Consider the following 22,892-nt stretch of genomic DNA (forward strand, 5'->3'; position numbering starts at 1 on the left):
TCTTATTCTTTCTAACTTCCTTTCTAAAATATTTTTAGTTTTTTCCATTATATTTTTATGATGATTCATATATTTCTCTCTGGTATAATTCATTTTCAAATATTTCGCAAATTATTTCATATGTACGTCTATCTTTGATAAATCCTACAATTAATTTATGTAATATTTGTTCCTTTATTTCTCTAGGCAAATTTCTAGTTATATATAATGTTATTATTTTTAATTTATTAGGGATGGGGTTGTAAAATATATAACATCCCTTTTCTTCAATACATTGATAATAATTACTTATTTTTATAATTTCCATAAAGTAATTTCAGACTATTATGAAATCTATTTCTCTCTGAATTACTTTTAATATATATATATGCTTATATTCTTCAAATAATATCCTTTTAATTATTTTCTCTTTTAATTCTAAAGGTAGATTTTTAATTACTCTAAAAATTTCTAATATTTCTTTTATATCCTTACTATATGTTCCAACTATATTATCTTCTTCTATATAACCTTCTATGTCAGAACTATATTTTACCTGGTACCTTAATCTTCCTCTATATAGCCTTCTATGTCATAACTATATTTTACCTGGTACCTTAGTCTATTTTTATAAGTTTCAATAATTTCTAAAATCATAATTTTATTTTTTATATTTTCTCTCGTGATCTCTATGGCTCTGATACCAACTGTGCAGGTGCTACTATGAGCGAACAAAAATCTAATAATCTAAAAATCTAATAATCATGAATCTAAAAATCTAAATTTCAACTGTGCGGGTGCTACTATGAGCGAACAAAAATCTAATAATCTAAAAAATCTAATAATCATGAATCTAAAAATCTAAATTTTTTTTTTATATTCCAAAAACTCTTTTATTTTACTATTAGGTTAAAATAAAATCTTAAGATAAAGACTAATCTATTTTTTATTTGCCTTCTTATAGATTTTTAAGTAATTCTTCAAAGTCTAATAATGTCTGAGAATTTATAATATCAATATCTGTTATCATATCTATATCTGTTCTAAAAGGTATATCATATTTTGAAATATTTTTCTTCCTTTTTTCCAATTTATCTATGATATCTTGTATATCTTTTATAATTATTGTTCTAACAATTCCTTTAGCAAAATTTTCTAATAAGTTTTCTTTGAAATATTTTAATATTTCTTGTGATGCATATAATTGTTCTTGATATTCTATCTTATCAATTTCTTTTTCAAACTTAATTTCTTTTTTTATTTTTAACAACCTTTTTTATATTATATGGTCCTCTCTTATATTTGAGTTTTTCTATTTTATAATTAGTCATTAATAATTCTCACAAATTTTTAGAAAAATTATTTGTTAATTTTTTAAGGTCTTAAATAGAAGATTTATATTAGATAAAGGGTTGTTTTTTAATATTTGTTTAAGGATATTTTAGGTAATCCAAAATGTTTAGAAAAGTCAAAGGCTATTTTGAAAAAACATTCCTTTATTTAGTTCAATTTGAGGTGTTTCCCCAAAATGCCCTAGTTTTTCCACTTCTCTGCCACTGCCTCTCACTCGTCTCTCATCATCTCACTCATCGAACGCCTCTGCCTCTCACTCTCACTCGTCTCTCATCATCTACTCGTCGAACACCTCTGCCTCTCATTCGTCTCTCATCACTTCCTCTCATATGCCACCCTAGTTTTTTCGCGTCTCTGGGTTATTCTTGAAAACTTGCCGGAAGTACTACTAAGCCATCGAAATCGATCAATTCTATTGAAGAAGTTGATTTCTACGAATATTTGTGAGATAAAGGCATCGAAGTTAGGTTTTTGAAGATGAAATTATGTAATCCATAAGGTACCTTTTCTTTCTGTTTTCTTTTTTAATAAATTAGTTTGTGTGAATGTTTGAATTGATTTTTGTTATTCCGCTTGTTGAATTCTGCACTGATTATGCTCATAAACTAAACTTTATGCTTAATTCTGGTGTGTGGTTTGTCTGGCGTTTGCACTGACTTTTGTTTATTCCACTTGTTGAACTTTATGCTCATAAATCAGTATTTGTCTGGCGTTTGGTTTCTCTGCCAAAAAAGATTTGGTGTGTGGTTAGGAACTGTTATGATCAGGTGTGGAAAGTTGGACATACTTTTTAGATATGAACGATACTAATGAGATCGTGGATTGGTGAATGCTGGTTCCTTGTTAGTATGGGCAGGAGCTAAACATATTTTTGACATAACAGGTTACAATTCATGACCTACCCACAAGGCTTCAAGAATATTTTTTTACATTCATTCACCATCAACTTAAGTCCATTTTAGCTGAACATATAAGCAATAGAATGACGTCAATCAAGTTCTCCAAAAATTCCACCCATCTTCACTTATTACAAATTTTCTGTTATTTGCTGTTCATTTTATTGATACACTGAGAACAATGCAATATTAAACTTAGATTTACCTTTCAAATATTAACTCTGTGTAATTCGTATTGAAGTCTCAATTTAATCCTGAGAATTTGTTTTATCATTTGAATTATTTGACAACTGATTTCTGCATTAAAACAACAAATCAATTCATTTCCTCTAAATTAACCAGGATTAATAAGTCGCCTGAGTATATTAATACCACTACAAGCGATTTCCTCAGTTGTTCTTACTAGAATACTCGAACAAAACAAAAAACAATATTAAGTATTTCTTAAACTAAAAGAAAAAAGTAAAGCTAAAACAAAAAGATAACCAATATTGTCGTAATCTCAACAAAAAAATTTAAAGAAAAGACGCTGCACAAAAAAGAAAAATACTGAATGGCAACCAGAAATGGTTGAGAAGGGTCACTTACTATAAAAATACGCTAAACTTGAGACTAGGATCTCCATCCATACGAAATGTCATGGACATGAATGCATTTTTCGGTGGTTTTGCTGCTGCACTAATATCATATCTTGTTTGGGTTATGAATGTTGTCCCTGCTCGCAAGCCTTCAACACTTGATGTCATATTTGACCGTGGTCTTATTGGAATGTACCACGATTGGCGAGTGATTGTAGCACTTTTGTTTTTCATTTTATGTAGATATTTCAACATTTGCATCTAGCATGCTTGCAAGCACTTGTTTAGTGTTTGAACCTTCTTGAGAAACTTCAATTACTTCTCCTATAATAGCCATCACACACTATATATGATCTCTTTGCTGAATCAATAATAGATCTGTATTTATTCTTTAGAGTGACAAACTGGTTTACTACTCCATATCATTACTCTTCATTATTGGACTTTAGCCTATTTATAATTACTTAATCAATACCCTGCGTATCTTCACACATTTTGAAGCATAGAGTTAGGGGTGATGAAATTTAAATAGAAATTTTTTGTTGCTTCTTTCATTTACACATCCTACATGATATTAATGTATGATTGAATTTTAACCATCTATTTATGTATATGATTTATGCTGACAGGTGCGAATCTTTCTCAACATAACCTCGGACTTATGATTTCATCCTTGTAGTTGCAATTGAATCTCTTATCAAGGATCCCATCTCTGGGAAGAGCAGGTATGTTGATTCCTTTTATGATGATGTACGTAATTACTAAATTTCTTCAGTATCTTAATATTTCCTCCATTGCTCACTTGACACATAATGGAAATGTCACAGTATATATTGTGCACTTCTTTGTTATATCCTACGAAACTCTTAACTGAAAGAAAACGGTCAATTGCTTCAATCTCTTGGTTCATTGAGGACGTGTCAGGATTTCAGCATAAATTGGTTTTTTCTGCTTTTTCTTTCTCTCCTTTTTTTGTTTTTTTTTTTTATATCAACTGAATTCACATTATATGGGTGTTTTTTTTGTCTGAAATTCTTCGTTGTTGTAGCCAGCTCCCGTAAGGTGAAAGATTAGGCTGCAATGTTGTTGTCGCCTCCTCCTTTTTCAGTAGTCTTATTATTTGTAGTTTCAATGTGTATCGTTCTAGGGTCTTCAATGATTATAATGACGGTTCCTTGTTAGTATCGTCCCTTGTCACTGTAGTCAATTTTTAGTCCTCTATCTTTATGTTCTCTCGACAGGAGCTTCGGCTTTCCAGAAAAAAATAATAATAATAAAATTGAATTCCTTTTATCACTTGAGTTTTAACTCAAATCCATTTTTTATCCATTATTTTTCTTTTGAATTCGTAAAAACTATTCGCTGTGGATATATTTTTGTGTTTTATGAAGACTAAGAGATTGTGCACTTGAAAAAAAAAAAAAAAAAAAAAAAAGAACATACCTTCGGAGTATGTGAGAAAATTATGGTACAACTTTTGTTGCACAAATTTTTACCTTGAATTCATTTATATGAACATCCAATTCTCTAACCTTAAAATTTTATTCTATCAGTGATTGTCATAAAAAATGACATTTCAATGTATGGGAAAATATTGGAGGACATTCAAAGCAAGATTGAGAAAACTGCTGGCACAGGTAGTGGAGGCATTATCCACTCCAACAGTAGCAGATGTAGAATGTGAAAGGTAGGATTCCCGGTTGATTGGATGCTTCCTTTAACTGAAATAGCAACATCTGTTAATAGAACATAAACCATTGCCCTCCATAGACCAAAGAATATAAATCATGAAGAAGCATGGGAAAAATTTGTCAAGGCTACTCTTTCTGCTGACTTCAAAGTAAGAAATATTTGCTTATTAACGTTATATTTTCATTTAGTTGTTGTTGTTTTTTTTTACTGTTTTGTTTTCTTAATAAGAATAAAGTTTCAGGTTCAGGAAACTGAGAAGGGATCAAAAACTTCCTCACACTTTGGGTCGAAAGGGTTATTCACGTACAGCTCATGAAATGGTACAATTACACACCTATCTTGTCTGGTTAGGAATGGAGTTTCATTTCTTCTAAGTTATAGGTATTACACACCATTGTTGATTTCCTTCAAGCAGTCATTACATAAATACAGGATTTATATTGTAGAGAAAAGAATTCGGATTTAAAGGGGTTAAGAACTAGAGTATGGATGCATGGACATCTTAGAAAGGATGGTACACCTATAAATGAAGCAGTTGCCGCAACTTTGGTACATGTATTCTTTCAATGTATATGATTTATTATACATATTCAAAGTTAGTATCTAATCTGAGTTCCGTAAGTGCAGAAAAGGATAGAAGATTGTGTCCAAACAATTTCTGATACACCAGTAGAAAATTCCATCCGCGATGATGCTATTACTCGAGTTTTAGGACCTGGACGTCGTGGAAGAGTTAGAGGACTTGGATTTGGAGTTGCACCATCGAAAGTAGATGGACAAATTCAAAGTAATGGGAGAGTGAGAAAACTCGAAGAAAAGGTTGGAGCGCTAGAAGAAAAGGTTGAAACACTTCTTCAATTATCTCAACAGGTTATAAACTTTTATCATTATATATGCAATAATAATATAGCTTCGCATAACTCAATATGGACAATAAATTTTTAATTTTTATATCATTTATAGAATCAAAACAAGAATGTAGACGACATGAGTTCACATGCTTTTACTCAGGTTTTTGTATCTAAAAAATTATTTTGTATTCACTATAAACATAGAATATAGCATACTAATTTACTTTACTTTGATTTTGTAGTCACAACACGGAAGTGGTATCCATTGAGGGATTGCACATACAAAAAATGTAAGGTGTCAGCTGTTGCATTGGTGCATATTTGAAGAGGAAGAAATTGTAGCTGAAGGAAGGATTGCATCAATAAACCCAAGTGCAAAGGTCCATCACGTACCAATCGGACGAGATTGTTGGAAGGTGTGAGTTGAGGAATATTATATGGGCCATTTGAACTTATATATACCTACTGATGAATTTTGAGTGTTTAGTAAAACCATAGGAAGTACAATTGCTTGACCAAAGAGCAGTATTAGACTTATTTGACAAGGTATGTAATGCATTTCTGCATTTTTGTATTTCTGTGTGAATTATCCGTGCATGCTAGGAAAAAATGGTTTGATCAATGAAAATTTCCTACGCGGTATTGTTTATTCATTAAGAACTGATTTACTACTTGCAAAATTCAAGTATAGCATCGATTTTATAATCACCTATCATGATCATGAAGCACATATCCTTTTTTCTTCTAAATTGAGTGAGCCCTACCTTTGCATCTCCATGCAGCGAGAATAGATAATATGATCATGACTGGAATTTATATGTGGTGCAGTTGGTTGCTTTTGTATGTGGAATAATTCATCTCAAGACTCAATCCTCGTCAAAGAAAAAAACTTGATGAAAGTCCTAGAATTTTAGCATGTAAGATAACTTTACATTTTCTGCGTTAATGTCTATGAAATTCGATTATTTTCCTTCGAAATGATTAAATTTGATATAGTTTACAGAATCTAATAGAATATATGATGGTTCTGGCGAATTGTTTTAGGGATGAAAGTGGTTGGTGAATGCTAGCTCCCGGCTTTCTTTTTTGTAGAACTTGGTGAAAGGCCTTTGTAAAGTTTCCAAGCTCGACTAATCAATTATCACATGGCTAAGGTACAAATTCATGACCTTATTTTGTAACTAGGATTTAAGTCTTCTACAACTCATATCATATCCATATTTTGTAATTGTGAGATGAATTACAATAGTTATCCTTATGGCAATTATGTGGGTTTTATGTTTATTTTTATGGAGTAATGAAATTTATCAGGTCCAAAAAATATTTTTAACTTTGTTGTTTTATTTGAAATTGGTTATATTGATATTAAAAAATATATAAAATTGAAAAAGAAAAGGTAAATAATTAACCTACAGCAACGGTCAGAGAATGTTGTCAAAAATAAGGATAAAAGAATTGAAACAGAAGGATAGTATTTGCAACGCTCAGTTATTTGCAACGTTTAGTGAATGTTGTTGAAACAATTATCGCAACGCTCAGTGAATATTGTTAAAAGGTTTTTTGCAACGGTCAACGAACGTTGCTAAAAGTTTTTGCAACACTTGTTGAACGTTGATAAAAGGTTTTTTGCAACGCACGGAGAATGTTGCTAAATGTGTTTGGCAATAATCACCGAACCGAACGTTGCAAAAAATAAAAGGTAATGTTCTTTTTGACCTTTTGCAATGGTCAATGAACGTTGCCGTATTTCGAGACTCTACGACAACAACACATCCCACAACATACACCCGAACACTGCAAAATACAATAGGCAACATTTTTTGACTGCTGCAAAAGGTAATTTTTGGTGTAGTGTGTGCAGGAATACGATCTGGTCATCTGGATGTGAGAGGTCTTGGATTTTCACCTGGTAGTTCTTGGGTGGATGCTCAAGGTTGTGTCGCTTCAGTCCCATTGAAAATGGCAAGTTAGGGCCAACCAATATCTCTATTCGCAGGTGCCCCAAAAATAGAGGAACCCCCCCCCCCCCTCCGCAAAATACAATCACTAGGTCCTTAAACGTCTTTTCATAAAGCTCCTGTCGGCGGTGAGTGATCCCGAAACAGCATTGATTAAGCATAAATGTGAGAATCAAGAAATCAATTTCACGAGAATATAGTTTATCTCATATAATTTAACTCTAACTCTAATGATCGTCGGACTTGAAGCTAAGTTTTGCTTCTATACTTGTGATGATGTCTAGAAGTTTCAAGCGGTGTGATTTTCATTAGGATTACGTGATAACTAAAGTAAGACTTGGATAGTTGCGTAAATGGCAATAGCAGTTTGAAATGTTAATGACAGTTTTGGGCCAACCTGCTTTGTTTTAAACTTGAGGCCTAACTTTTCATTGAGACAATAAATTGAGGACCAACGGTGAAATTAATTATGTGTTTAAACAAGATTTAAGCTCAATGATTTTTGCCAAGTATATGGAAAGCAATTATTAATCTGAAGTTCTATTGCTTGTAAACTCCATATTAACACAAGTAACCATGATTAGGTAAATTACTAAAGTAACGCAAACAGATAGTGTTACCTTTGTATAATTATACTTTATAGCAATATATTAATTCAAGCTTATTTGTATCACAAAATAATTTCGTGGCTTAGACAAATTAAAGAAACATTTAATAAAGAGACAAATTTATGAATTACCAAAAAGTAAAAATGTTTCGCCACCAGTTAAAACACAAGAAGATTTCACCTACACAAATATTTCATAATCCCGTATATTATTCAAAAACGTGCAAGTCTTCTCAGTTCATCTTTAGTGTCGCCTTGCGTCAAGAAGATATCTAAATGAAAGGAATTAATTTAGCCTGGAAAAACGTAATTTATTCAACTTTAAATATTACATTAATAGTCATAAATGTTACTCGATAGACATAGTGAATTATCACAATTATAGTTATGAAAATATCAAATTCTTCCTTACATTTTAAACTAAAAAAAAAAAAAGGACAAATAAAAATAATACTCACTCTATCCCACAAATATAGCCTTGTTTCTATTTTTACGTAGATTAAGAAAATGTAATTAATATAGTTGAAAATATTTTTTTTTTGTTAATATATATCCATATATTAAATAATTATTTAAATAAAAGTAGTTTATATTTGTTGATAACAATGTACATTAAATAGGAATATATTAGAAAATTAAGAAATTTACAATGTTCTCAATAAGGAAAGTGATCTAAAATTTGGAGATGATAAAAAAGAAAGGCAAATTTATTTTTATGGTCAGAGGTAGTAATAATTGCCATAAACGAAGACATCTTAAAGAAAGATGATTTATGTAAATATTGAGGACCTTTAGTTAAAAGAATAAAGCCACTTAGGTTGGCTTAAAAATAGAGAAAAAGAAGACAGACTAATTCGGCAACAAATTATTGGTGTTTTTTGTTTTAATTTTTCAAATTGTTCAATTACGCATCAACACATGTTTCACCTATTTTTGAACCAGTATGTGTAGTATGATTGAATATTGAAAGGGCAGTTTGGATGCAATGCGTACGGGAACAATAAGGCACTTCAGAGAAAGCATTTATCATTCTCTTTTAGAATAAAAATGTCCTTACTCTTAACAAACCCTTCTACATTTCTCAATCCAACGGTTCATACACATTTGCACCATGAACACACGCTTTTGGAGAGTTGTCCTTCATCATCAACCCCAGTATACTGTGTACTGTATATATATACACACACACATACACATACGGCCGGGCACGAACTCACACGGAAACACAGACATAAAATGACTTAGACTCTCTCTGGCAATGATCATTTTCTTTCTCTATATTCCATATTGTTTTCTCTCTGGTTCTCTCACCCATTCAAGTAGAAAAGCATACAAGTAGATATACACATATATTTCTGTATATCTTTGGTTTCAGTTTTTTGGGATTGCGGAAGTTGAAGATTGGATCAAGAACTTCCGTACTCGAACCCTTAGGTCTTCATTTTTTTTACATAAAACGAGGGTTCATTTCTCGATATTCCACACTCTTTTCGTTTTTCAACGAAAGACGACGTACGGTTTTTTATCTTCTATATTCGTTTTCCTGTTGTATTGTTTTGCAGATGAGACGGGGGTTGCGGAGGGACTAGGGAGTAATAACATAGTTACCTTTAAGCAAAATCGAAGGTAAGAGTTTCAAGATTCATTTCCTTTTATTTTTGTTTTCGTTCATTTTTGTTTTTTGTGTTTTTTTGTTATTCGTTTTGACTGAAAAATGAGGTTTGGTTAAAGATGAGTAAATATTTTGACGTTTGAATTCGTGCGGGTTAAACAAAAGATTTTACGGTATCAGATTTATTTATTACTATCTTTTGGATCTAAAATACTTCACTACACCAACAGTTTCTTGCATTCCGAGATCCAATTTGATGAAGTTTGAGAGAGAGGGAGAGAGTGAAACCTTATCGTATTTTCACGGTTACCACAGTTCTCTCTCTTTCATTTTGGTTCTTGTAAATATTAACTTGTTTTTTCCTTTTATTCTTGTTGATTTCCATTTTTAATTGTCCTTCTTATGAATCTGATTTACTTATATATAAAATCAATGCCTGGATTTTGAGTATGAATTTATTGAATTCCTATGTCGGCTTCTTATAATTGCTTTTACACTCTTGTTCAACTGGTAGCATAAAATATTCGCATTTCCTTGAACCAGTATGTTTATTTGTAAATTACGCACATCTCAGTAACAAAAAAAAAAAAGAAAAAGAAAAATCAAAATTCGAAAGCGGGTATATTTAGTTACATTCGAAAGGACCCATTTTTCAGATTTCGCAGGCTTGCTAAAGTTCAAATAATTGATGATCTTTATGATTGATGATGTGTTCAGTAGTAGTGAAGGAGAGAAAAATGTCATCATCAAACTCTTCATGTGCGGCATGCAAGTTTCTCCGGCGAAAGTGCACACAAGATTGTGTGTTTGCGCCATATTTTCCGCCCGACAACCCTCAGAAATTCGACAATGTTCATAGAGTCTTCGGCGCCAGTAATGTTTCAAAGATCCTCAGTGAACTCAATCCCAGCCAGCGCGAGGCTGCAGCAAATTCCTTAGCCTATGAGGCGGCGTATCGCCTTCGTGATCCTGTGTATGGCTGTGTTGGCCTTATTTACTTGTTGTATCACAAGCTCAGGCAAGTACAGCACGATTTGTACAACACAAAAAATGAATTGGCTCAACATATTAGGCCTTCTGATATGTTGCCAAATTTGAACCACCCAGGATTCATGCATCAGCGTCCGAACATTGGGGCCTCGTCGTATCAAGTGATGCCGTATAATATGCAGCCGATGATGGGTGGGCCGGCTGTATTTCCACAATGGGCGCTGGTGATCCGAGACTCTCAGCAGCAGCCACCGCCACGGCCAAGGCCACCGCCACAGCAGCAACAGATTCTTGAGGCACAGCAGTTAGCGATGCCGGCTGCCGCCAGGAAGCTGGATATGTTTAGGAATTATGAGCAGCAGCTGCACCTGCAGCAGAATGATTTAGTGAGATTTAACAGTGGCTTTGAGACTGCAGGAGGGACTGTCACCCTCACAGGACTTAATCAAATGATTCCGGCCACTGCTGCCGCCGCCAACATGCCGCTTGCCTTGGCCTTGGGTTCTAATGAAGGCAACCCTTACGGTCATCACATTCAGCAGCAGGCGGCGGAGCAGTCACATTCTCATCACCCTCAACAGCTCGATCTTTTTCCATATGAACTTTCAATCCAGCAACAACAGCAACTGAATGCTACACCTCATCATCAGGCACAGGAACTTCAAACATCACAGCCACATAGCGCCAGTAGGGAAGAGGGCAGGAGTTTTGATCCTTGATTTTAATTCAAAAAGCATCTTGTCCAAAATCAATGGCTTCCCTCTGAGCTTTATTCATTCAACAATATTTTGATCCAGGTAAACCTTCTGCGCAGTTTCTGTCCATACGGTTCGTTTTCTTCTCTCATCTAGACTCTAGAGCATGTTTGGCTATGCATAAAAGAAGCTACTAATGCCATGTTTCATAAGTATAAAAGAAGAAAAACAATTTAAAATCTTAGTTGCCCAAAATCCGTAATGTTGGGAAGATTTGGCATCGTCTTTCTTAGCCCGAGGGACAATACTACGTTGGTGGAGTGATCAAAGGATGTGTCACTTTCATCTGATTTATTTGGATCGTCAGAGTACATTACCAATCATTGATAAAGAATGTGTAATTAGGATTCATGTTATCAAATCTTTGATAAAGTTTTACATCGAATATCAACTGTACCACAATTTGTATTGGGCGTTTTTGAAGACACTATAGTCTTATATTGGTTAGTCATATTATACTTATATGCAGTAGTAGTGTCAATATCAATGTGAAAATAAAAAAGGTAGGTTGGCTCTTTTTGATCCTTTTCCCCATTTTTTTCCTGTCTGAATTGAGCATTGAAGAATCATAGTCCTGTTACTAAATTTATAAACATACTGTGGCTGTTGAAGTTCAATTTTATTCTGATTTATTCTTCTTTTATATGCTTTTTCTTGCAGCAAATTCACGGTAGAGATATAGAGAGTTGCAACCCATCCGAGAGAATGAATTAGTTTCTTTTATTGACTTTTGGGTTTATAGGAGACAAGTTTTTGTTGGTGCTACATTTCGAATGTAGGAGTAGCGCTGATATCAACTATAGTGTTCTCTTTGTGTTGGCATTTAGTATACATTTTCCCATTTTTGCATGTTGTGACTTTGCTGTGGAGTGTAGAATGTGACTCCAATTTCCTTTTATATCACTAGCTTTGTATAATTTTGGTACTTAAGAGTGAGAAAAATAGAACAAATTTTGTATAAAGATTAGTAGGTAAGATTTTTGCAGGGTCTGTGAAAATTTTAACAAATTTTGTATGACAATTAGTAGGTCTGATTTCAGTAAGGTCTGTTTCAACCAACAAAGGTTTCATTCATTGAATGATCAAATGGATAAGATTTTCAATTCAAGATGTATACTCAACTTCAATGTTCAACCTTGCAAGTTGGAATCTGAAAATTAAACATCAAACAGCAGCCATCGATCAATCAAACACAGTTGCAAATACATATTTTCCAGTTCCACACGATGAAGAAAAAACAACTTTTATCTTGCTGTAATTGTAGTAAATTTTTAGGACTAGTTTACTCAATATTCTCTATAAATAGGAAGGTATCCATCTAGTGTTATGTATGTAGAAGAAGTGAGAAAAATCTCTCAAAAAAATTAGAGAATGAGTGTGTTGTAGATCAAACAGCAGCCATCGATCAATCAAACACAGTTGCAAATACATATTTTCCAGTTCCACACGATGAAGAAAAAACAACTTTTATCTTGCTGTAATTGTAGTAAATTTTTAGGACTAGTTTACTCAATATTCTCTATAAATAGGAAGGTATCCATCTAGTGTTATGTATGTAGAAGAAGTGAGAAAAATCTCTCAAAAAAATTAGAGAATGAGTGTGTTGTAGCAACTCCTTTGTAATTCCTCAAATTTCATAAGAAAATTTTCATATTTCTCTTATCTATTTCCTTCTACACCCAACACTTATCTGGCTTAATACGGGCTAGCATCCAGCTAAACTCATCTTTGGGTCACATTTGTCTGGTCCACGTTCTCAAAACGCTTACTAAATCTAAAGTTGAAGACTTAAAAATTTGTAAATGAATGGCAATGAAGTATAAGTATTTATGAGAATAACATGTTATTTAATTGTGTCTCGAAAATCTATTGTTTGTTAAAAAGTTGGTCAAAGTGCAATTTAATCGCACATTTCATTGAATTCACAACTTCGATCAATATTATCATCATACATTTCATGAATCCATCAATTTTTAACACCACCATACAAACCCATAATATGGTTTGACATGTAATTTCCTGATGGCTAATTGTTGACCGTTTCTCCATTGACAATTGAGTGCCAAGCTGGACTTGCCTTCAACTCTAGAAGTCTAGCTACGAGGTCCACGAATGACTAAACATTGCAATCCTTTCGCCTTCACTTCACTCTCGTGTAGAGCTTATGATTTAATTAGGTCAACAATTCACCATCAGGAAGCAAACCTTTTTATCTGAATTTTATCCGCATTTTTTACTGGCTAATTTTTTTAAATCTATACTAATAACATCTTTGAACCCAATGGACCACACTACACAAGGTGTGCTTCATCACAGTCCCACCGTATTTTTTCCCCGTAAAAAAATTCTGGCACTATTAGGTTTAACTAAAAATCAAATTTTTAATAGATATTAGAAAAAAATGATGAAATGTGTGGTTGACAAAATAAAAATTGTGGATCCTATTAAATGTACAATTAAAAATTGATTTGAGGGTGATAAATATATTTTATACACTTATTTCGACTTAAAAATATAGATATTTATAGTTGTTTTGAACAATTGTAGTTTAATTTATAGTATATTTCATTTATTACGTGAAACTGGATGAAATGAAATGGAATTGAAAAAAAGAAGCGAAAAATGGCAAGATTCAAAGTTTGAGAACTAAAGCATAAATACTCAAAAGTTTTGTTGGACTTCACGATGAAGATTTGAAAATGCTAAAGGTCAATTGGGTGCAATTAGAAAACAAAAGGAGTGAAGTATGACCAAAATATTTTCACAAATCAATTTTCAATTACACAAGTATATTCCAGATTTTTAGTTCAAATTTTTAGTTGAAGATTGATACCTAATTTGACATAGCAAATGTTCAAATTAAAAAAGTTATCTCTATCAAGATTGTAGCCCTTTGAGTTATCTTTTCAACGTACTTAGAATCATTTTAATCGGATATTAGAAGAGAAAGTTATGTCAAAAATAATCATGCCCAGAGTTGGAGTAGCGGGCAGAGCCAAGGCACCCACTCTCGGGAAAAAGGGCATATTTGCGGCTCCGCAGGGCCACGTGGGCGCCGCCCACCACAAAAAAAGTTTTTAAATGCAATTCATTTTTTTAAAAGTCTAATTCAACTAAAATTCTTTCAAAACTTGAAAAAACATAAATACAACCCTATATAACACAATTTTTGGAGGAAGAGGGGACACATAATCATCAAAATCAAAGAGCTTAAGTTAAGGTTTGAAGACTTTTGAGGTTGAGGACAATTCTTGATACAAGATCAAATTATTTCTATGATCAAGATTTTAAAACTCGATTATGAACTCTATACTTTTTATTTTTCTTTTATTATTATGACTAGCTAAATTTATAGGTATGACGAGCAATGTAATCTATGTGAGACCATTTATTTCTTTTATTCAAAATTCAAATTCTTTAAATGCATGTGTTACCCTTTATTTCTTTTATCCAATTATTCAATGATTTTGTGAATCTATTATGAACCAAGAGATGAGTTATAGATTTAGACCACATATTACAATTTAATAATTTAATATAACATTTAGAGATATCTATACTAATTATTGTGGTCTTTAGATGAATTTTTAGAACTAATATTTCGTTTAACTAAATTTGATTCGCAAAGAGATACGTGATTGAATAAATAGTCTATGTGAGAATTCAGGAGGGATAAATTGAATACTTTAGAAGAATTCGATAAAACACTACAATTGTAATAAATCTTGATTGGCGAATTAAAGGAGATTCATAGGTAAAATTATAAGTCTTAACATCCATATTCATACTTTTAAAATCCAAATTCGATAAATTGTATTTATACTTGTTCAATATCATACGCTTACGATAAGAAAAATCCAACAGATGGGGAAATAAATTTTTGAAAATGAAAACCGAATAAAAAGGTTTCAGCATAGCATTATTGGACTGTTGACCATGACATTCTTAGGTCACCTTGTAATTATTAAAAATGTGTGAACAATTTCAACTGCTCAATAGTAATATTTACATTCAATAAAAGCCAAAATCATAGAATTTACGCAATAGTTTTGACTGGCATTTGCGTGGGATGACTTGTTAAGCATCTATTTGACAAACATAAAAAAGAGTGCTTTTTATTTTTTATTTTTTAAGAAAATGAGTTTTAGTATATTTATTTATTTTTGTTTTAGAATGTATAGTTAAAAGGTAAGAAAAAGATTTGAATTTATATGAAAAATATTTTATTGTGTGAATGTATGATTGAAAAAAAGTTCTGGAAAAAAATAATTTTGACAAAATGTATGACAAACCGGGACTAAATTAGAATAATTATTCCAGCACGACTTGGATCCCTTCAAAGAATTATACAGATATTAAAAAGTTGGGTTGAACAAGAAATTGGCAAATGAAATTAGCAGTAACATATTCAATCATCATTCAAGCACAACCAAATAATATTTCATCAAACTATTTCTAGTTCTATAGATTATAGGAGTTCAAATTAACTTATAACAGAAGAAATTAGAGATTCAAAAATGTCTGATAGCCTCTCCTTGAGGAACAGTAGCCTCAAAATAGACAAGAATAAACTCACCAACTCTCTTAACATTGAATTATTTGTAGTTTAATTTTTTGTTTTTGATGATTCTCCTATGTTTATATTTGCAAAATCCGGGATGTAGCTGCCTATACACGTCCCTCAACCGTACTTTGAACACGAACCTTCCAACTATGGAATTCCGACTTTTCATCCTCTTTTTCTTCCACACTGTCACCACGAGTGGCCGATTCCCCCTTAGCAGACCCTCCCAGGTGCAAAGGGCATTGAGGGGAACCATAATTCACATTACTTTTCTTCGAGCAACCCAATGGACTGGTTGATGAAGTTAAAAGCTTTCTAATATGAAGCCTGTATTTCTGAAATTACACCAAAAGTGTATAATCAAATCGTTCCATTGCCATATATAAGAAGCAAAATGATTCTTTTTCTCGATTAGTAGTATACCTGCAAATGGCTTTTGATTTCATCGTTAGTAAGGCCATCTACTTTCATAAATTCTCTTATCTGCTTTGGCGTAGCTGCTATAAGATGAACAAGATTTTAGCTTATTTTTCTTCTTTAATAATGTTGAACCTTCAACATGTCAAAACAAATGACCGAACAAATAAATAAAAAGTAGGACAAAGAGGATAATGGTCCTTCTTCACCTTGTGCTCCACCAAGCTGATGAAGAGCATTGACAAAACTCTTATGCAAGTCTGGAGACCAACAACGTCTCTGTTTCCTCTGTTGCAGTTGAGACCTCGCATGACCAAAATTCACTTTCGAACTCAAATCAAATGATTCCACTTTAGCCTCAGGAATTGAGAGTGAGAGGGTTTCAACTGGGATAAATTCTCTCTCTTCCTTCACTGGTTTCTTCAGATTACTCAAAATCCCATCCTCTTCTTGGCAACTCTGCAACAAAAAATCACGTTCAAATAAGATTTCTTGGGAGAAAAGTAGAAAGAAAGGTAAAATATTTTTAAAAATTTAACTGATTTTGAGTGCAAATCAGATTCTTGATTTGTGGTATCAAATTTATTCTCCAACTCAGGAGGTGTGCTCCAGAGTTGAAATGAACTCATCCAGTTCTTCTTTACGCTCGAATCATTTGACTTTTTTGCCCCGTCATGTTCTTCTGAATCACTCTTCATTGGTATAAATTCCTCCATTACTGGCCCCACCTTTTCTCCATTCCATTGCAACCCTTCCTCAGTCGAGCTCTTAATTGCTACCCAAAAATTTCAATCACTCAAAAATCTCAAAATAAATTTTAGAAAAAAAATCCAATAAAAATGTAAAAGAAAAATATTTGTACCTTCTTTTAACAGGTTCATGCAGAGAGGAAGTTCACGTTTGAAAGCATCGATCTTTTGCAATTCTTCTTTCAATTCTTGGACATGAAAATCCAGCTTTGATTTCTTGGAAAAGCCACCGATTTTTGATAATTCCGTTTCTCCCCACACCATATTCAAACTTTTGTCTATATTTATGAATTTTTATGTGTGTGTTGTATAATTTTACATTCCTGGATAAACACGAATGAAGGGTGGGGATGACAAGTCTGATTTATATGTGTACAGTGGAACAAATGGCATGTGGGAAAGTACGAAAAGAATCAATGGTTTTAATGGTTTTCACACATACCAACCGTCGCATAATGCGATTAACTTTGAAACAAGTAACTGTGTGTCTCAGTCAAATCAAATGTGAGACTTTAGCAAGATAGAATCATTTGACCCTTTTTGTTGTTCGTTTTATGGTTTCCAATTAATTTCTTTTTCAAGATTATCTCAAATGGATTGGGGCACAGGACAATAGGACTATAGGAGTAACTTTTCTTGACTAAAAATGGCTCTTTTAGATTAACATGTTGATTGTTCCTCCTGGACTGCCCTGGGACACTGGGATTATTACAAAATATGCTTTTAAGATGAAGATGATCCGATTTTGAATGTAATAGTTACTACGTCTACATGGGTTAAAACTTACCAATAGCCACTCAATTTTACACTTGATGTCACCTCGCCACCCAATATCATATAATGTTACGGCCACTTAAATTCTTTTCACCATTTTTACTAATTCTAAAAAGGGTAAAATAGTAACTTAGTGTGTGTGTATATATATATAATAAATTTAAAAACATTTTTTAAAAATAATTTTCTATTTTATTTTATTTTTCTAAGTAACTTTGTTAAAATAAGTTTTTATTTTTTTATTTTAAATTTTTTTTTCAAATAAATTTTTATTTTATCTTATTTTTTTAAGGAACATATTTTTTTGAAAATAACTTTTTATTTTATTTGGAGAAAGATGCATATTCAATCATAGAAGTAGCTCAAAATTGAAATTCTTTTTCGCTACAATAAAACTACTTATACAAAGTTGGGTTATAAGTGTTGGTAAAATCCAAATCATTAATTTCAATTATTTAACAATCTATTTTTGAAATGATTGGTGTGAATGTGATTTTGTCATCCAACTTTGTCAATCCCCTTTGTAAAAGTAGCATAACTCATAACCGAGCTGCTTAGGCCCAATGGCCAGGGGAAATTTGGCTAATTTTTTAGGTAACTTTTTTTTTTAAATAACTTTTTATTTTATTTTATATTTTTTAGTAACTTTTTTTAAAATAAGTTTTATTTTATTTTTTAAATAATTTTTTTAAAAAGTTTTTATTTTATTTTTTTAAATAAGTTTTTATTTTATTTTTTTCTTTTTTAAATTCATTTCATAAATATAATTCAAAGTTACCTTCTCCATTTTCAAATTAGTAAAAAGATTGCAAAGAAGTTGAGTTATCATAGTAAAACTTTATATGAAATTGGATGGCCATGATTAAATAAAATCAAATCTAATGATCTCATGGCCATAGTGAGACCAACTATAAAGTTGGATGATTATTGGTGGATTTAACCCTTTACTACATAGCTCTCCCACAATAGCAAAATACAGGTGAGCTTTGTCTAACTGAAGTTATACATTGAGCGAATTTATTACAACACTTTTAGAAATAGCTTCAGTATTGAAATATTACATGTAAAAGTGTAAAAATATGTTCAAGAGACTCTATAAGTATAAGATTTTTTTTTTTCAAAGAGCCAATTTTTAAAATTATACTCCATGTGGCTATTTTAATTTAGAGAGAGTTTTGAAGAGTCAAATACACTCTCTATAATTAATGAATAGTGCTACTCACTATAAAGATTATCAATAGTGACCATATATACCATACACATAACAGTTTGTAATTAATGTATGAGACAATAAATTTGGAGAGACAAGCCCTCTCTCTATATTTAAAGAATAATGAATTCTAATTATTTCAATTTTCAATTAAGGAAAATAATATAATAATTTGGAGAGAAGCAAATGAAAAATAAAGATATGAAAATATAATAAATATTTTGTGGGAGTAATAAAATCAAAAGTTAGTTTGAGCCCAATTTTTTGTTCAAAATGTATTTTGAAATAATATTTTGCTGAAAAATGTATGGTTAAAAAAATTTGAATTTGCGTGTAATATTATTTTATCAAAAAATGTGTGATTGAAAATAAGAGATAAATTTATTTTGAAAATGATGATGACCAAACAAGTGTTCTATATTAAATATAAATAACTTGTTGAAGTAATTAGAAATTTTACTCTCGAAATTTATAAGCAATTTCTAAATTGTGGAATATACTCTTTAAAAATAAAGAATAAGAGTATTTTTAAGAAACTCTCTCATTAAATTTTTTTATTTTTTATTTTAGAGAGTCAATGCTTAAAAACGAGATTCAAGATACTCTCTATTTTGACTTCCTAAAATAGGACGTGTATTTCACTCTCCAAGTTTAGAGAATAAAATTCACTCTTCATTCTTAGAACCCATTTAACAAAGCTTTTGTTTTTGCTTCCTACAAAAGAGCTTTTGAATGAAACTACATCAATTTTTGTTTAGAAACTAACTTTTAGAAACACTTCCTATTCCAAAAGTACTTTTAAAGAAAGTTACATTTGATCAACTTTCTCCAAAAACTCTTATCTACCAGACGCACATTCATAAAATTAGTCAAATGGGCTCAAAAGGAGTTTTTGGATCTTAAAAATTCTTTTTGACTTTTCAAAAATCAAGTCGAATGGGCCATTAATGTATAATGATTGTATTTTATAAATCACATATTTCAATACTCAATTTCTTAAATTATTCAAACCACATTTGACATATAAAATAATTGTGTTTTATAAAATATGAAAAGAACTTAATAAATATTTCTTGGAAAAAACAAAATTAAGAGTCAAAATAGAGAGCTTGTTGAAGTGCATAAAAATTTTAACTCTTTAAATTCAAAAGTGCTTTCTATAATGCATAAGATTATAAATAAAGAATCACTTCTTGGAGGGAATGTTCCATAACCAAGTCGAACTCGTCGAATTCTACTTGCCACCGATATTATTTGACCTATTTGCTCATCCATTTCCTTTGAATCGCTAATTCCTCCATTGCTAGCCCCAACTCCTCTCTCTATAATTGCAATCCTTCCCACCAATCTTTCAACCGCTATTTAAAATATTAGGAATGTGTTTCAACTATTTTATTAGAAAATCAACATGATGTTCGGTGCGGACAATCTAAACATTTTATGACGTTCAATTGCCAACATTTGAGTAACCCAACCCCATGAGCTTAATATGCACCTTGTTGCTCCCCAACAAACCCTCCTTAACCTGACTTTCTTGTGACTCGAACTCATTATCTTAACTTTGATATCACTTGTTGGATCAAATTTTAACTCTCATCTAAATATCATGCTCAATGATAACAAGTTAAACTTTTTTATAACATTCGATCATCATCATTTGAGTGTACAACCTATGGATTTAAAAATAGTCTTGTTGCTTCCCGATACAAAACAATCGATCATGCAAACAATGAATAAATACAAAAGAATAAATCTTGACAAAAGTATAACATTTTATGCTTGTGCTCACAATAGATATAAATTTCTCATTATTTGACTAACCCAACCCCATGAGCTTAATGCACACCTTGTTGCCCCCCAACAAACCCTCCCTAACTTTCTTGTGACTCAAACTCATTATCTTAACTTCGATATCACTTGCTGGATCAAATTTTAACTCTCATCTGAATATCAAACGATGCTCAATAATAGCAAGTTAAACTTTTTTATAACATTCAATCATCATCATTTGAGTAAACAACCTATGGACTTAAAATAGTCTTGTTGCTCCCCAATACAAAACAAACAATCATGCAAACAATGAATAAACACAAAAGAATATATCTTGACAAAAGTATAACAATTAATGTTTGTGCTCACAATAGATATAAATCTCTCATTATTTAGCACTTCGTGCATCTTGTCAAATTAAGAATAGACAATACTACGTGTACATAATCATTTACTTACGGCTTTCATTGGTTACATGAAGGGGATCCACACGCATATCGGGGGACATGTGTGTGGGCCCTCTTCATGTGAGGGGATATAAGGCTGTGTGTACACCTTGAGATATACACATAATATTATTCACTAATAATTCATAAATAACAATCAATTTGATCTTGTTCACTCTAGAACATTGTCATACTTACTTTTCACGTAGAACATAAACCTTTGTAAGAAGTCCCAACCAATATCAATTTCATTCAATTTTCCAGAAAATAGAGCAAATGATGCCATCTCTTGCACGTTATGCTCCAAAGATTATCTAAAAAATTGAGAATCTCAAAAAATTAATTGAAAGTACTTGTAGAATTTTCGTCATCTTCCCTATCGAATTGAATGTCAGGATGCTACTATAGACATCTCCAATATCAAGATTCTTAATTTCTGAATTGATCGAGTAAGAATAGATTGGACTAGGGGTGGGCGCGGGTCGGTTCGGTTCGGTTCTCGAACCAAACTTTTCGGATATCTAGTAAATGGAACCGTTCAGGTTCGGTTCCGTTCGGTTCTGTACTATAATTAAATTTTTTAACATTTATAACAATATTATATAAATACAACTAATGATACATTTAATGGTTTTGGAATGTTAGAAACTAGTAAACTACCTTGTTCAAATGATCGTTACGATCAAAGTTTCAATCGGCGGAGGTCACAGTTTCGATTGGAGGTCACAGTGTTGGCCCACGATTGTATAGGTTTTGGAATATTAGCAAGGCTGCGAGAGTGAGTGCAAGAGTCGAGACAACATTATGCACTTTAGTGTAGGTGTTTAGGGTTGTTTAGTGGATTTGATCTTGTTTGGTTAAGAAATGAAACAATAAAATGGGTAATTGGGCCAAAAATTAAAAAATTAGAAATGAAACAAATTATTTGGCCAAAAATTTGGATTTAGAAACCGTTAATTTGTTTAGAAAAAATTAAAATTAAAATAATTTGATTTACTCAATATAAAAAAAAAATTAGAAAGATTCGGTTCTTATTCGGTTCTTGGTCTAGAACTAAGAACCGAACCGTACCCGTCGGTTCTCAATTCAGATACCCGTTCGGGTATTTAATTTGACAAGAACCATCGGGTTCGATTCGGTTCGGTTCGGGTTCGGGTTCAGGTTCAAGAGATTTGCCCAACCCTAGATTGGACATAAAATCATGTGATTTCTACAAAAATAATGAGGGGTTTTGCTTGCCGCGCGATAAATTCCTTTAGCAGACCTTCTTGGCTGTACAATCTAAAGATGATTAAACACAAACAAGAATCACATTTCATAATGGTCCTTGTGGATTCCCAAAGCACAAGAATCTCCCAAAAAATGAACCCCCAGCCGCACCCAAAACCAACCCCAAAAAAAAAAAAAATAATAATAATAATAATAACACCCTCAAAAAATCACCCCCATTGTGACTTGGTATGTAAGACATGTGATATTGAGATTTGTTTGGTATGTGAAACATGCAATATTGAGATCGGCCAGAAAAATACCATGATTATATACTTCTTCTAGTTCACAGAGGAGCTTTGGCCGTGTTCTATTCTACATGGAGGGTCTTGACCTGACATTGGTTTTGATCGTGTACATATAATTCACAGATAGACCTTGACCGTGTTCTAGAATTAATTATGAGAGGTCTTTGAGATTGG

At 32.0% G+C, this 22,892-nt stretch overlaps 3 protein-coding genes across 12 annotated transcripts; 2 read left to right on the top strand and 1 right to left on the bottom strand.

The window, feature by feature from the left end:
- Positions 1-1,509: 1,509 nt before the first annotated feature.
- LOC111367871 lies at positions 1,510-7,703 on the top strand. 8 transcript variants are annotated; one of them, XM_022988949.1, is made up of 11 exons: positions 1,510-1,831; positions 3,436-3,531; positions 4,360-4,493; positions 4,740-4,818; positions 4,931-5,047; positions 5,126-5,368; positions 5,462-5,509; positions 5,592-5,895; positions 6,178-6,266; positions 6,394-6,503; positions 7,202-7,703. In XM_022988949.1, the coding sequence occupies exons 3-8, from the start codon at positions 4,375-4,377 to the stop codon at positions 5,616-5,618; spliced, it is 633 nt and encodes a 210-aa protein (XP_022844717.1). In that variant the 5' UTR covers positions 1,510-1,831; positions 3,436-3,531; positions 4,360-4,374; the 3' UTR covers positions 5,619-5,895; positions 6,178-6,266; positions 6,394-6,503; positions 7,202-7,703. The 8 variants fall into 8 exon arrangements, with proteins under 8 accessions (XP_022844717.1, XP_022844716.1, XP_022844715.1 ...); XM_022988948.1 differs by having other exon boundaries at positions 7,211-7,703; XM_022988947.1 differs by lacking the exon at positions 7,202-7,703 and having other exon boundaries at positions 6,394-6,633.
- Positions 7,704-9,119: 1,416 nt separating this feature from the next.
- On the top strand, positions 9,120-12,430 carry LOC111367872 (LOB domain-containing protein 36-like). Of its 2 annotated transcripts, none has more exons than XM_022988955.1 (4): positions 9,120-9,348; positions 9,477-9,540; positions 10,244-11,313; positions 11,932-12,430. In XM_022988955.1, exon 3 carries the CDS (start codon positions 10,264-10,266, stop codon positions 11,233-11,235), a length of 972 nt encoding a protein of 323 aa, XP_022844723.1. In that variant the 5' UTR covers positions 9,120-9,348; positions 9,477-9,540; positions 10,244-10,263; the 3' UTR covers positions 11,236-11,313; positions 11,932-12,430. The 2 variants fall into 2 exon arrangements, with proteins under 2 accessions (XP_022844723.1, XP_022844724.1); XM_022988956.1 differs by having other exon boundaries at positions 10,247-11,313.
- Positions 12,431-15,686: 3,256 nt separating this feature from the next.
- Positions 15,687-17,430, bottom strand: LOC111367874 (transcription factor NIGTH1-like). Of its 2 annotated transcripts, none has more exons than XM_022988958.1 (5): positions 17,115-17,430; positions 16,792-17,027; positions 16,462-16,711; positions 16,259-16,332; positions 15,687-16,170 (listed from the first exon to the last, which is right to left on the bottom strand). In XM_022988958.1, the coding sequence occupies exons 1-5, from the start codon at positions 17,263-17,265 to the stop codon at positions 15,940-15,942; spliced, it is 942 nt and encodes a 313-aa protein (XP_022844726.1). In that variant the 5' UTR covers positions 17,266-17,430; the 3' UTR covers positions 15,687-15,939. The 2 variants fall into 2 exon arrangements, with proteins under 2 accessions (XP_022844726.1, XP_022844725.1); XM_022988957.1 differs by having other exon boundaries at positions 16,259-16,335; positions 17,115-17,428.
- Between the last annotated feature and the right edge of the window lie 5,462 nt (positions 17,431-22,892).

The sequence above is a fragment of the Olea europaea genome, chromosome 18 (assembly GCF_002742605.1).
Source record: "Olea europaea var. sylvestris chromosome 18, O_europaea_v1, whole genome shotgun sequence".
Classification (NCBI taxonomy): Eukaryota; Viridiplantae; Streptophyta; class Magnoliopsida; order Lamiales; family Oleaceae; genus Olea; species Olea europaea.

What these genes read in the sequence shown, in the direction of transcription:
- LOC111367871 (XM_022988949.1), top strand. Translation starts at nt 4,375, where the DNA reads ATGACATTTCAATGTATGGGAAAATATTGGAGGACATTCAAAGCAAGA. An exon ending in AAGCAGTTGCCGCAACTTTG is followed by an intron (nt 5,048 to 5,125) that starts GTACATGTATTC and finishes CCGTAAGTGCAG; the next exon opens with AAAAGGATAGAAGATTGTGT. An exon ending in GTTCACATGCTTTTACTCAG is followed by an intron (nt 5,510 to 5,591) that starts GTTTTTGTATCT and finishes TTGATTTTGTAG; the next exon opens with TCACAACACGGAAGTGGTAT.
- LOC111367872 (XM_022988955.1), top strand. Translation starts at nt 10,264, where the DNA reads ATGTCATCATCAAACTCTTCATGTGCGGCATGCAAGTTTCTCCGGCGA.
- LOC111367874 (XM_022988957.1), bottom strand. Translation starts at nt 17,265, where the DNA reads ATGGTGTGGGGAGAAACGGAATTATCAAAAATCGGTGGCTTTTCCAAG. An exon ending in CATGAACCTGTTAAAAGAAG is followed by an intron (nt 17,028 to 17,114) that starts GTACAAATATTT and finishes ATTTTTGGGTAG; the next exon opens with CAATTAAGAGCTCGACTGAG. An exon ending in AAATCAAAAGCCATTTGCAG is followed by an intron (nt 16,171 to 16,258) that starts GTATACTACTAA and finishes GTGTAATTTCAG; the next exon opens with AAATACAGGCTTCATATTAG.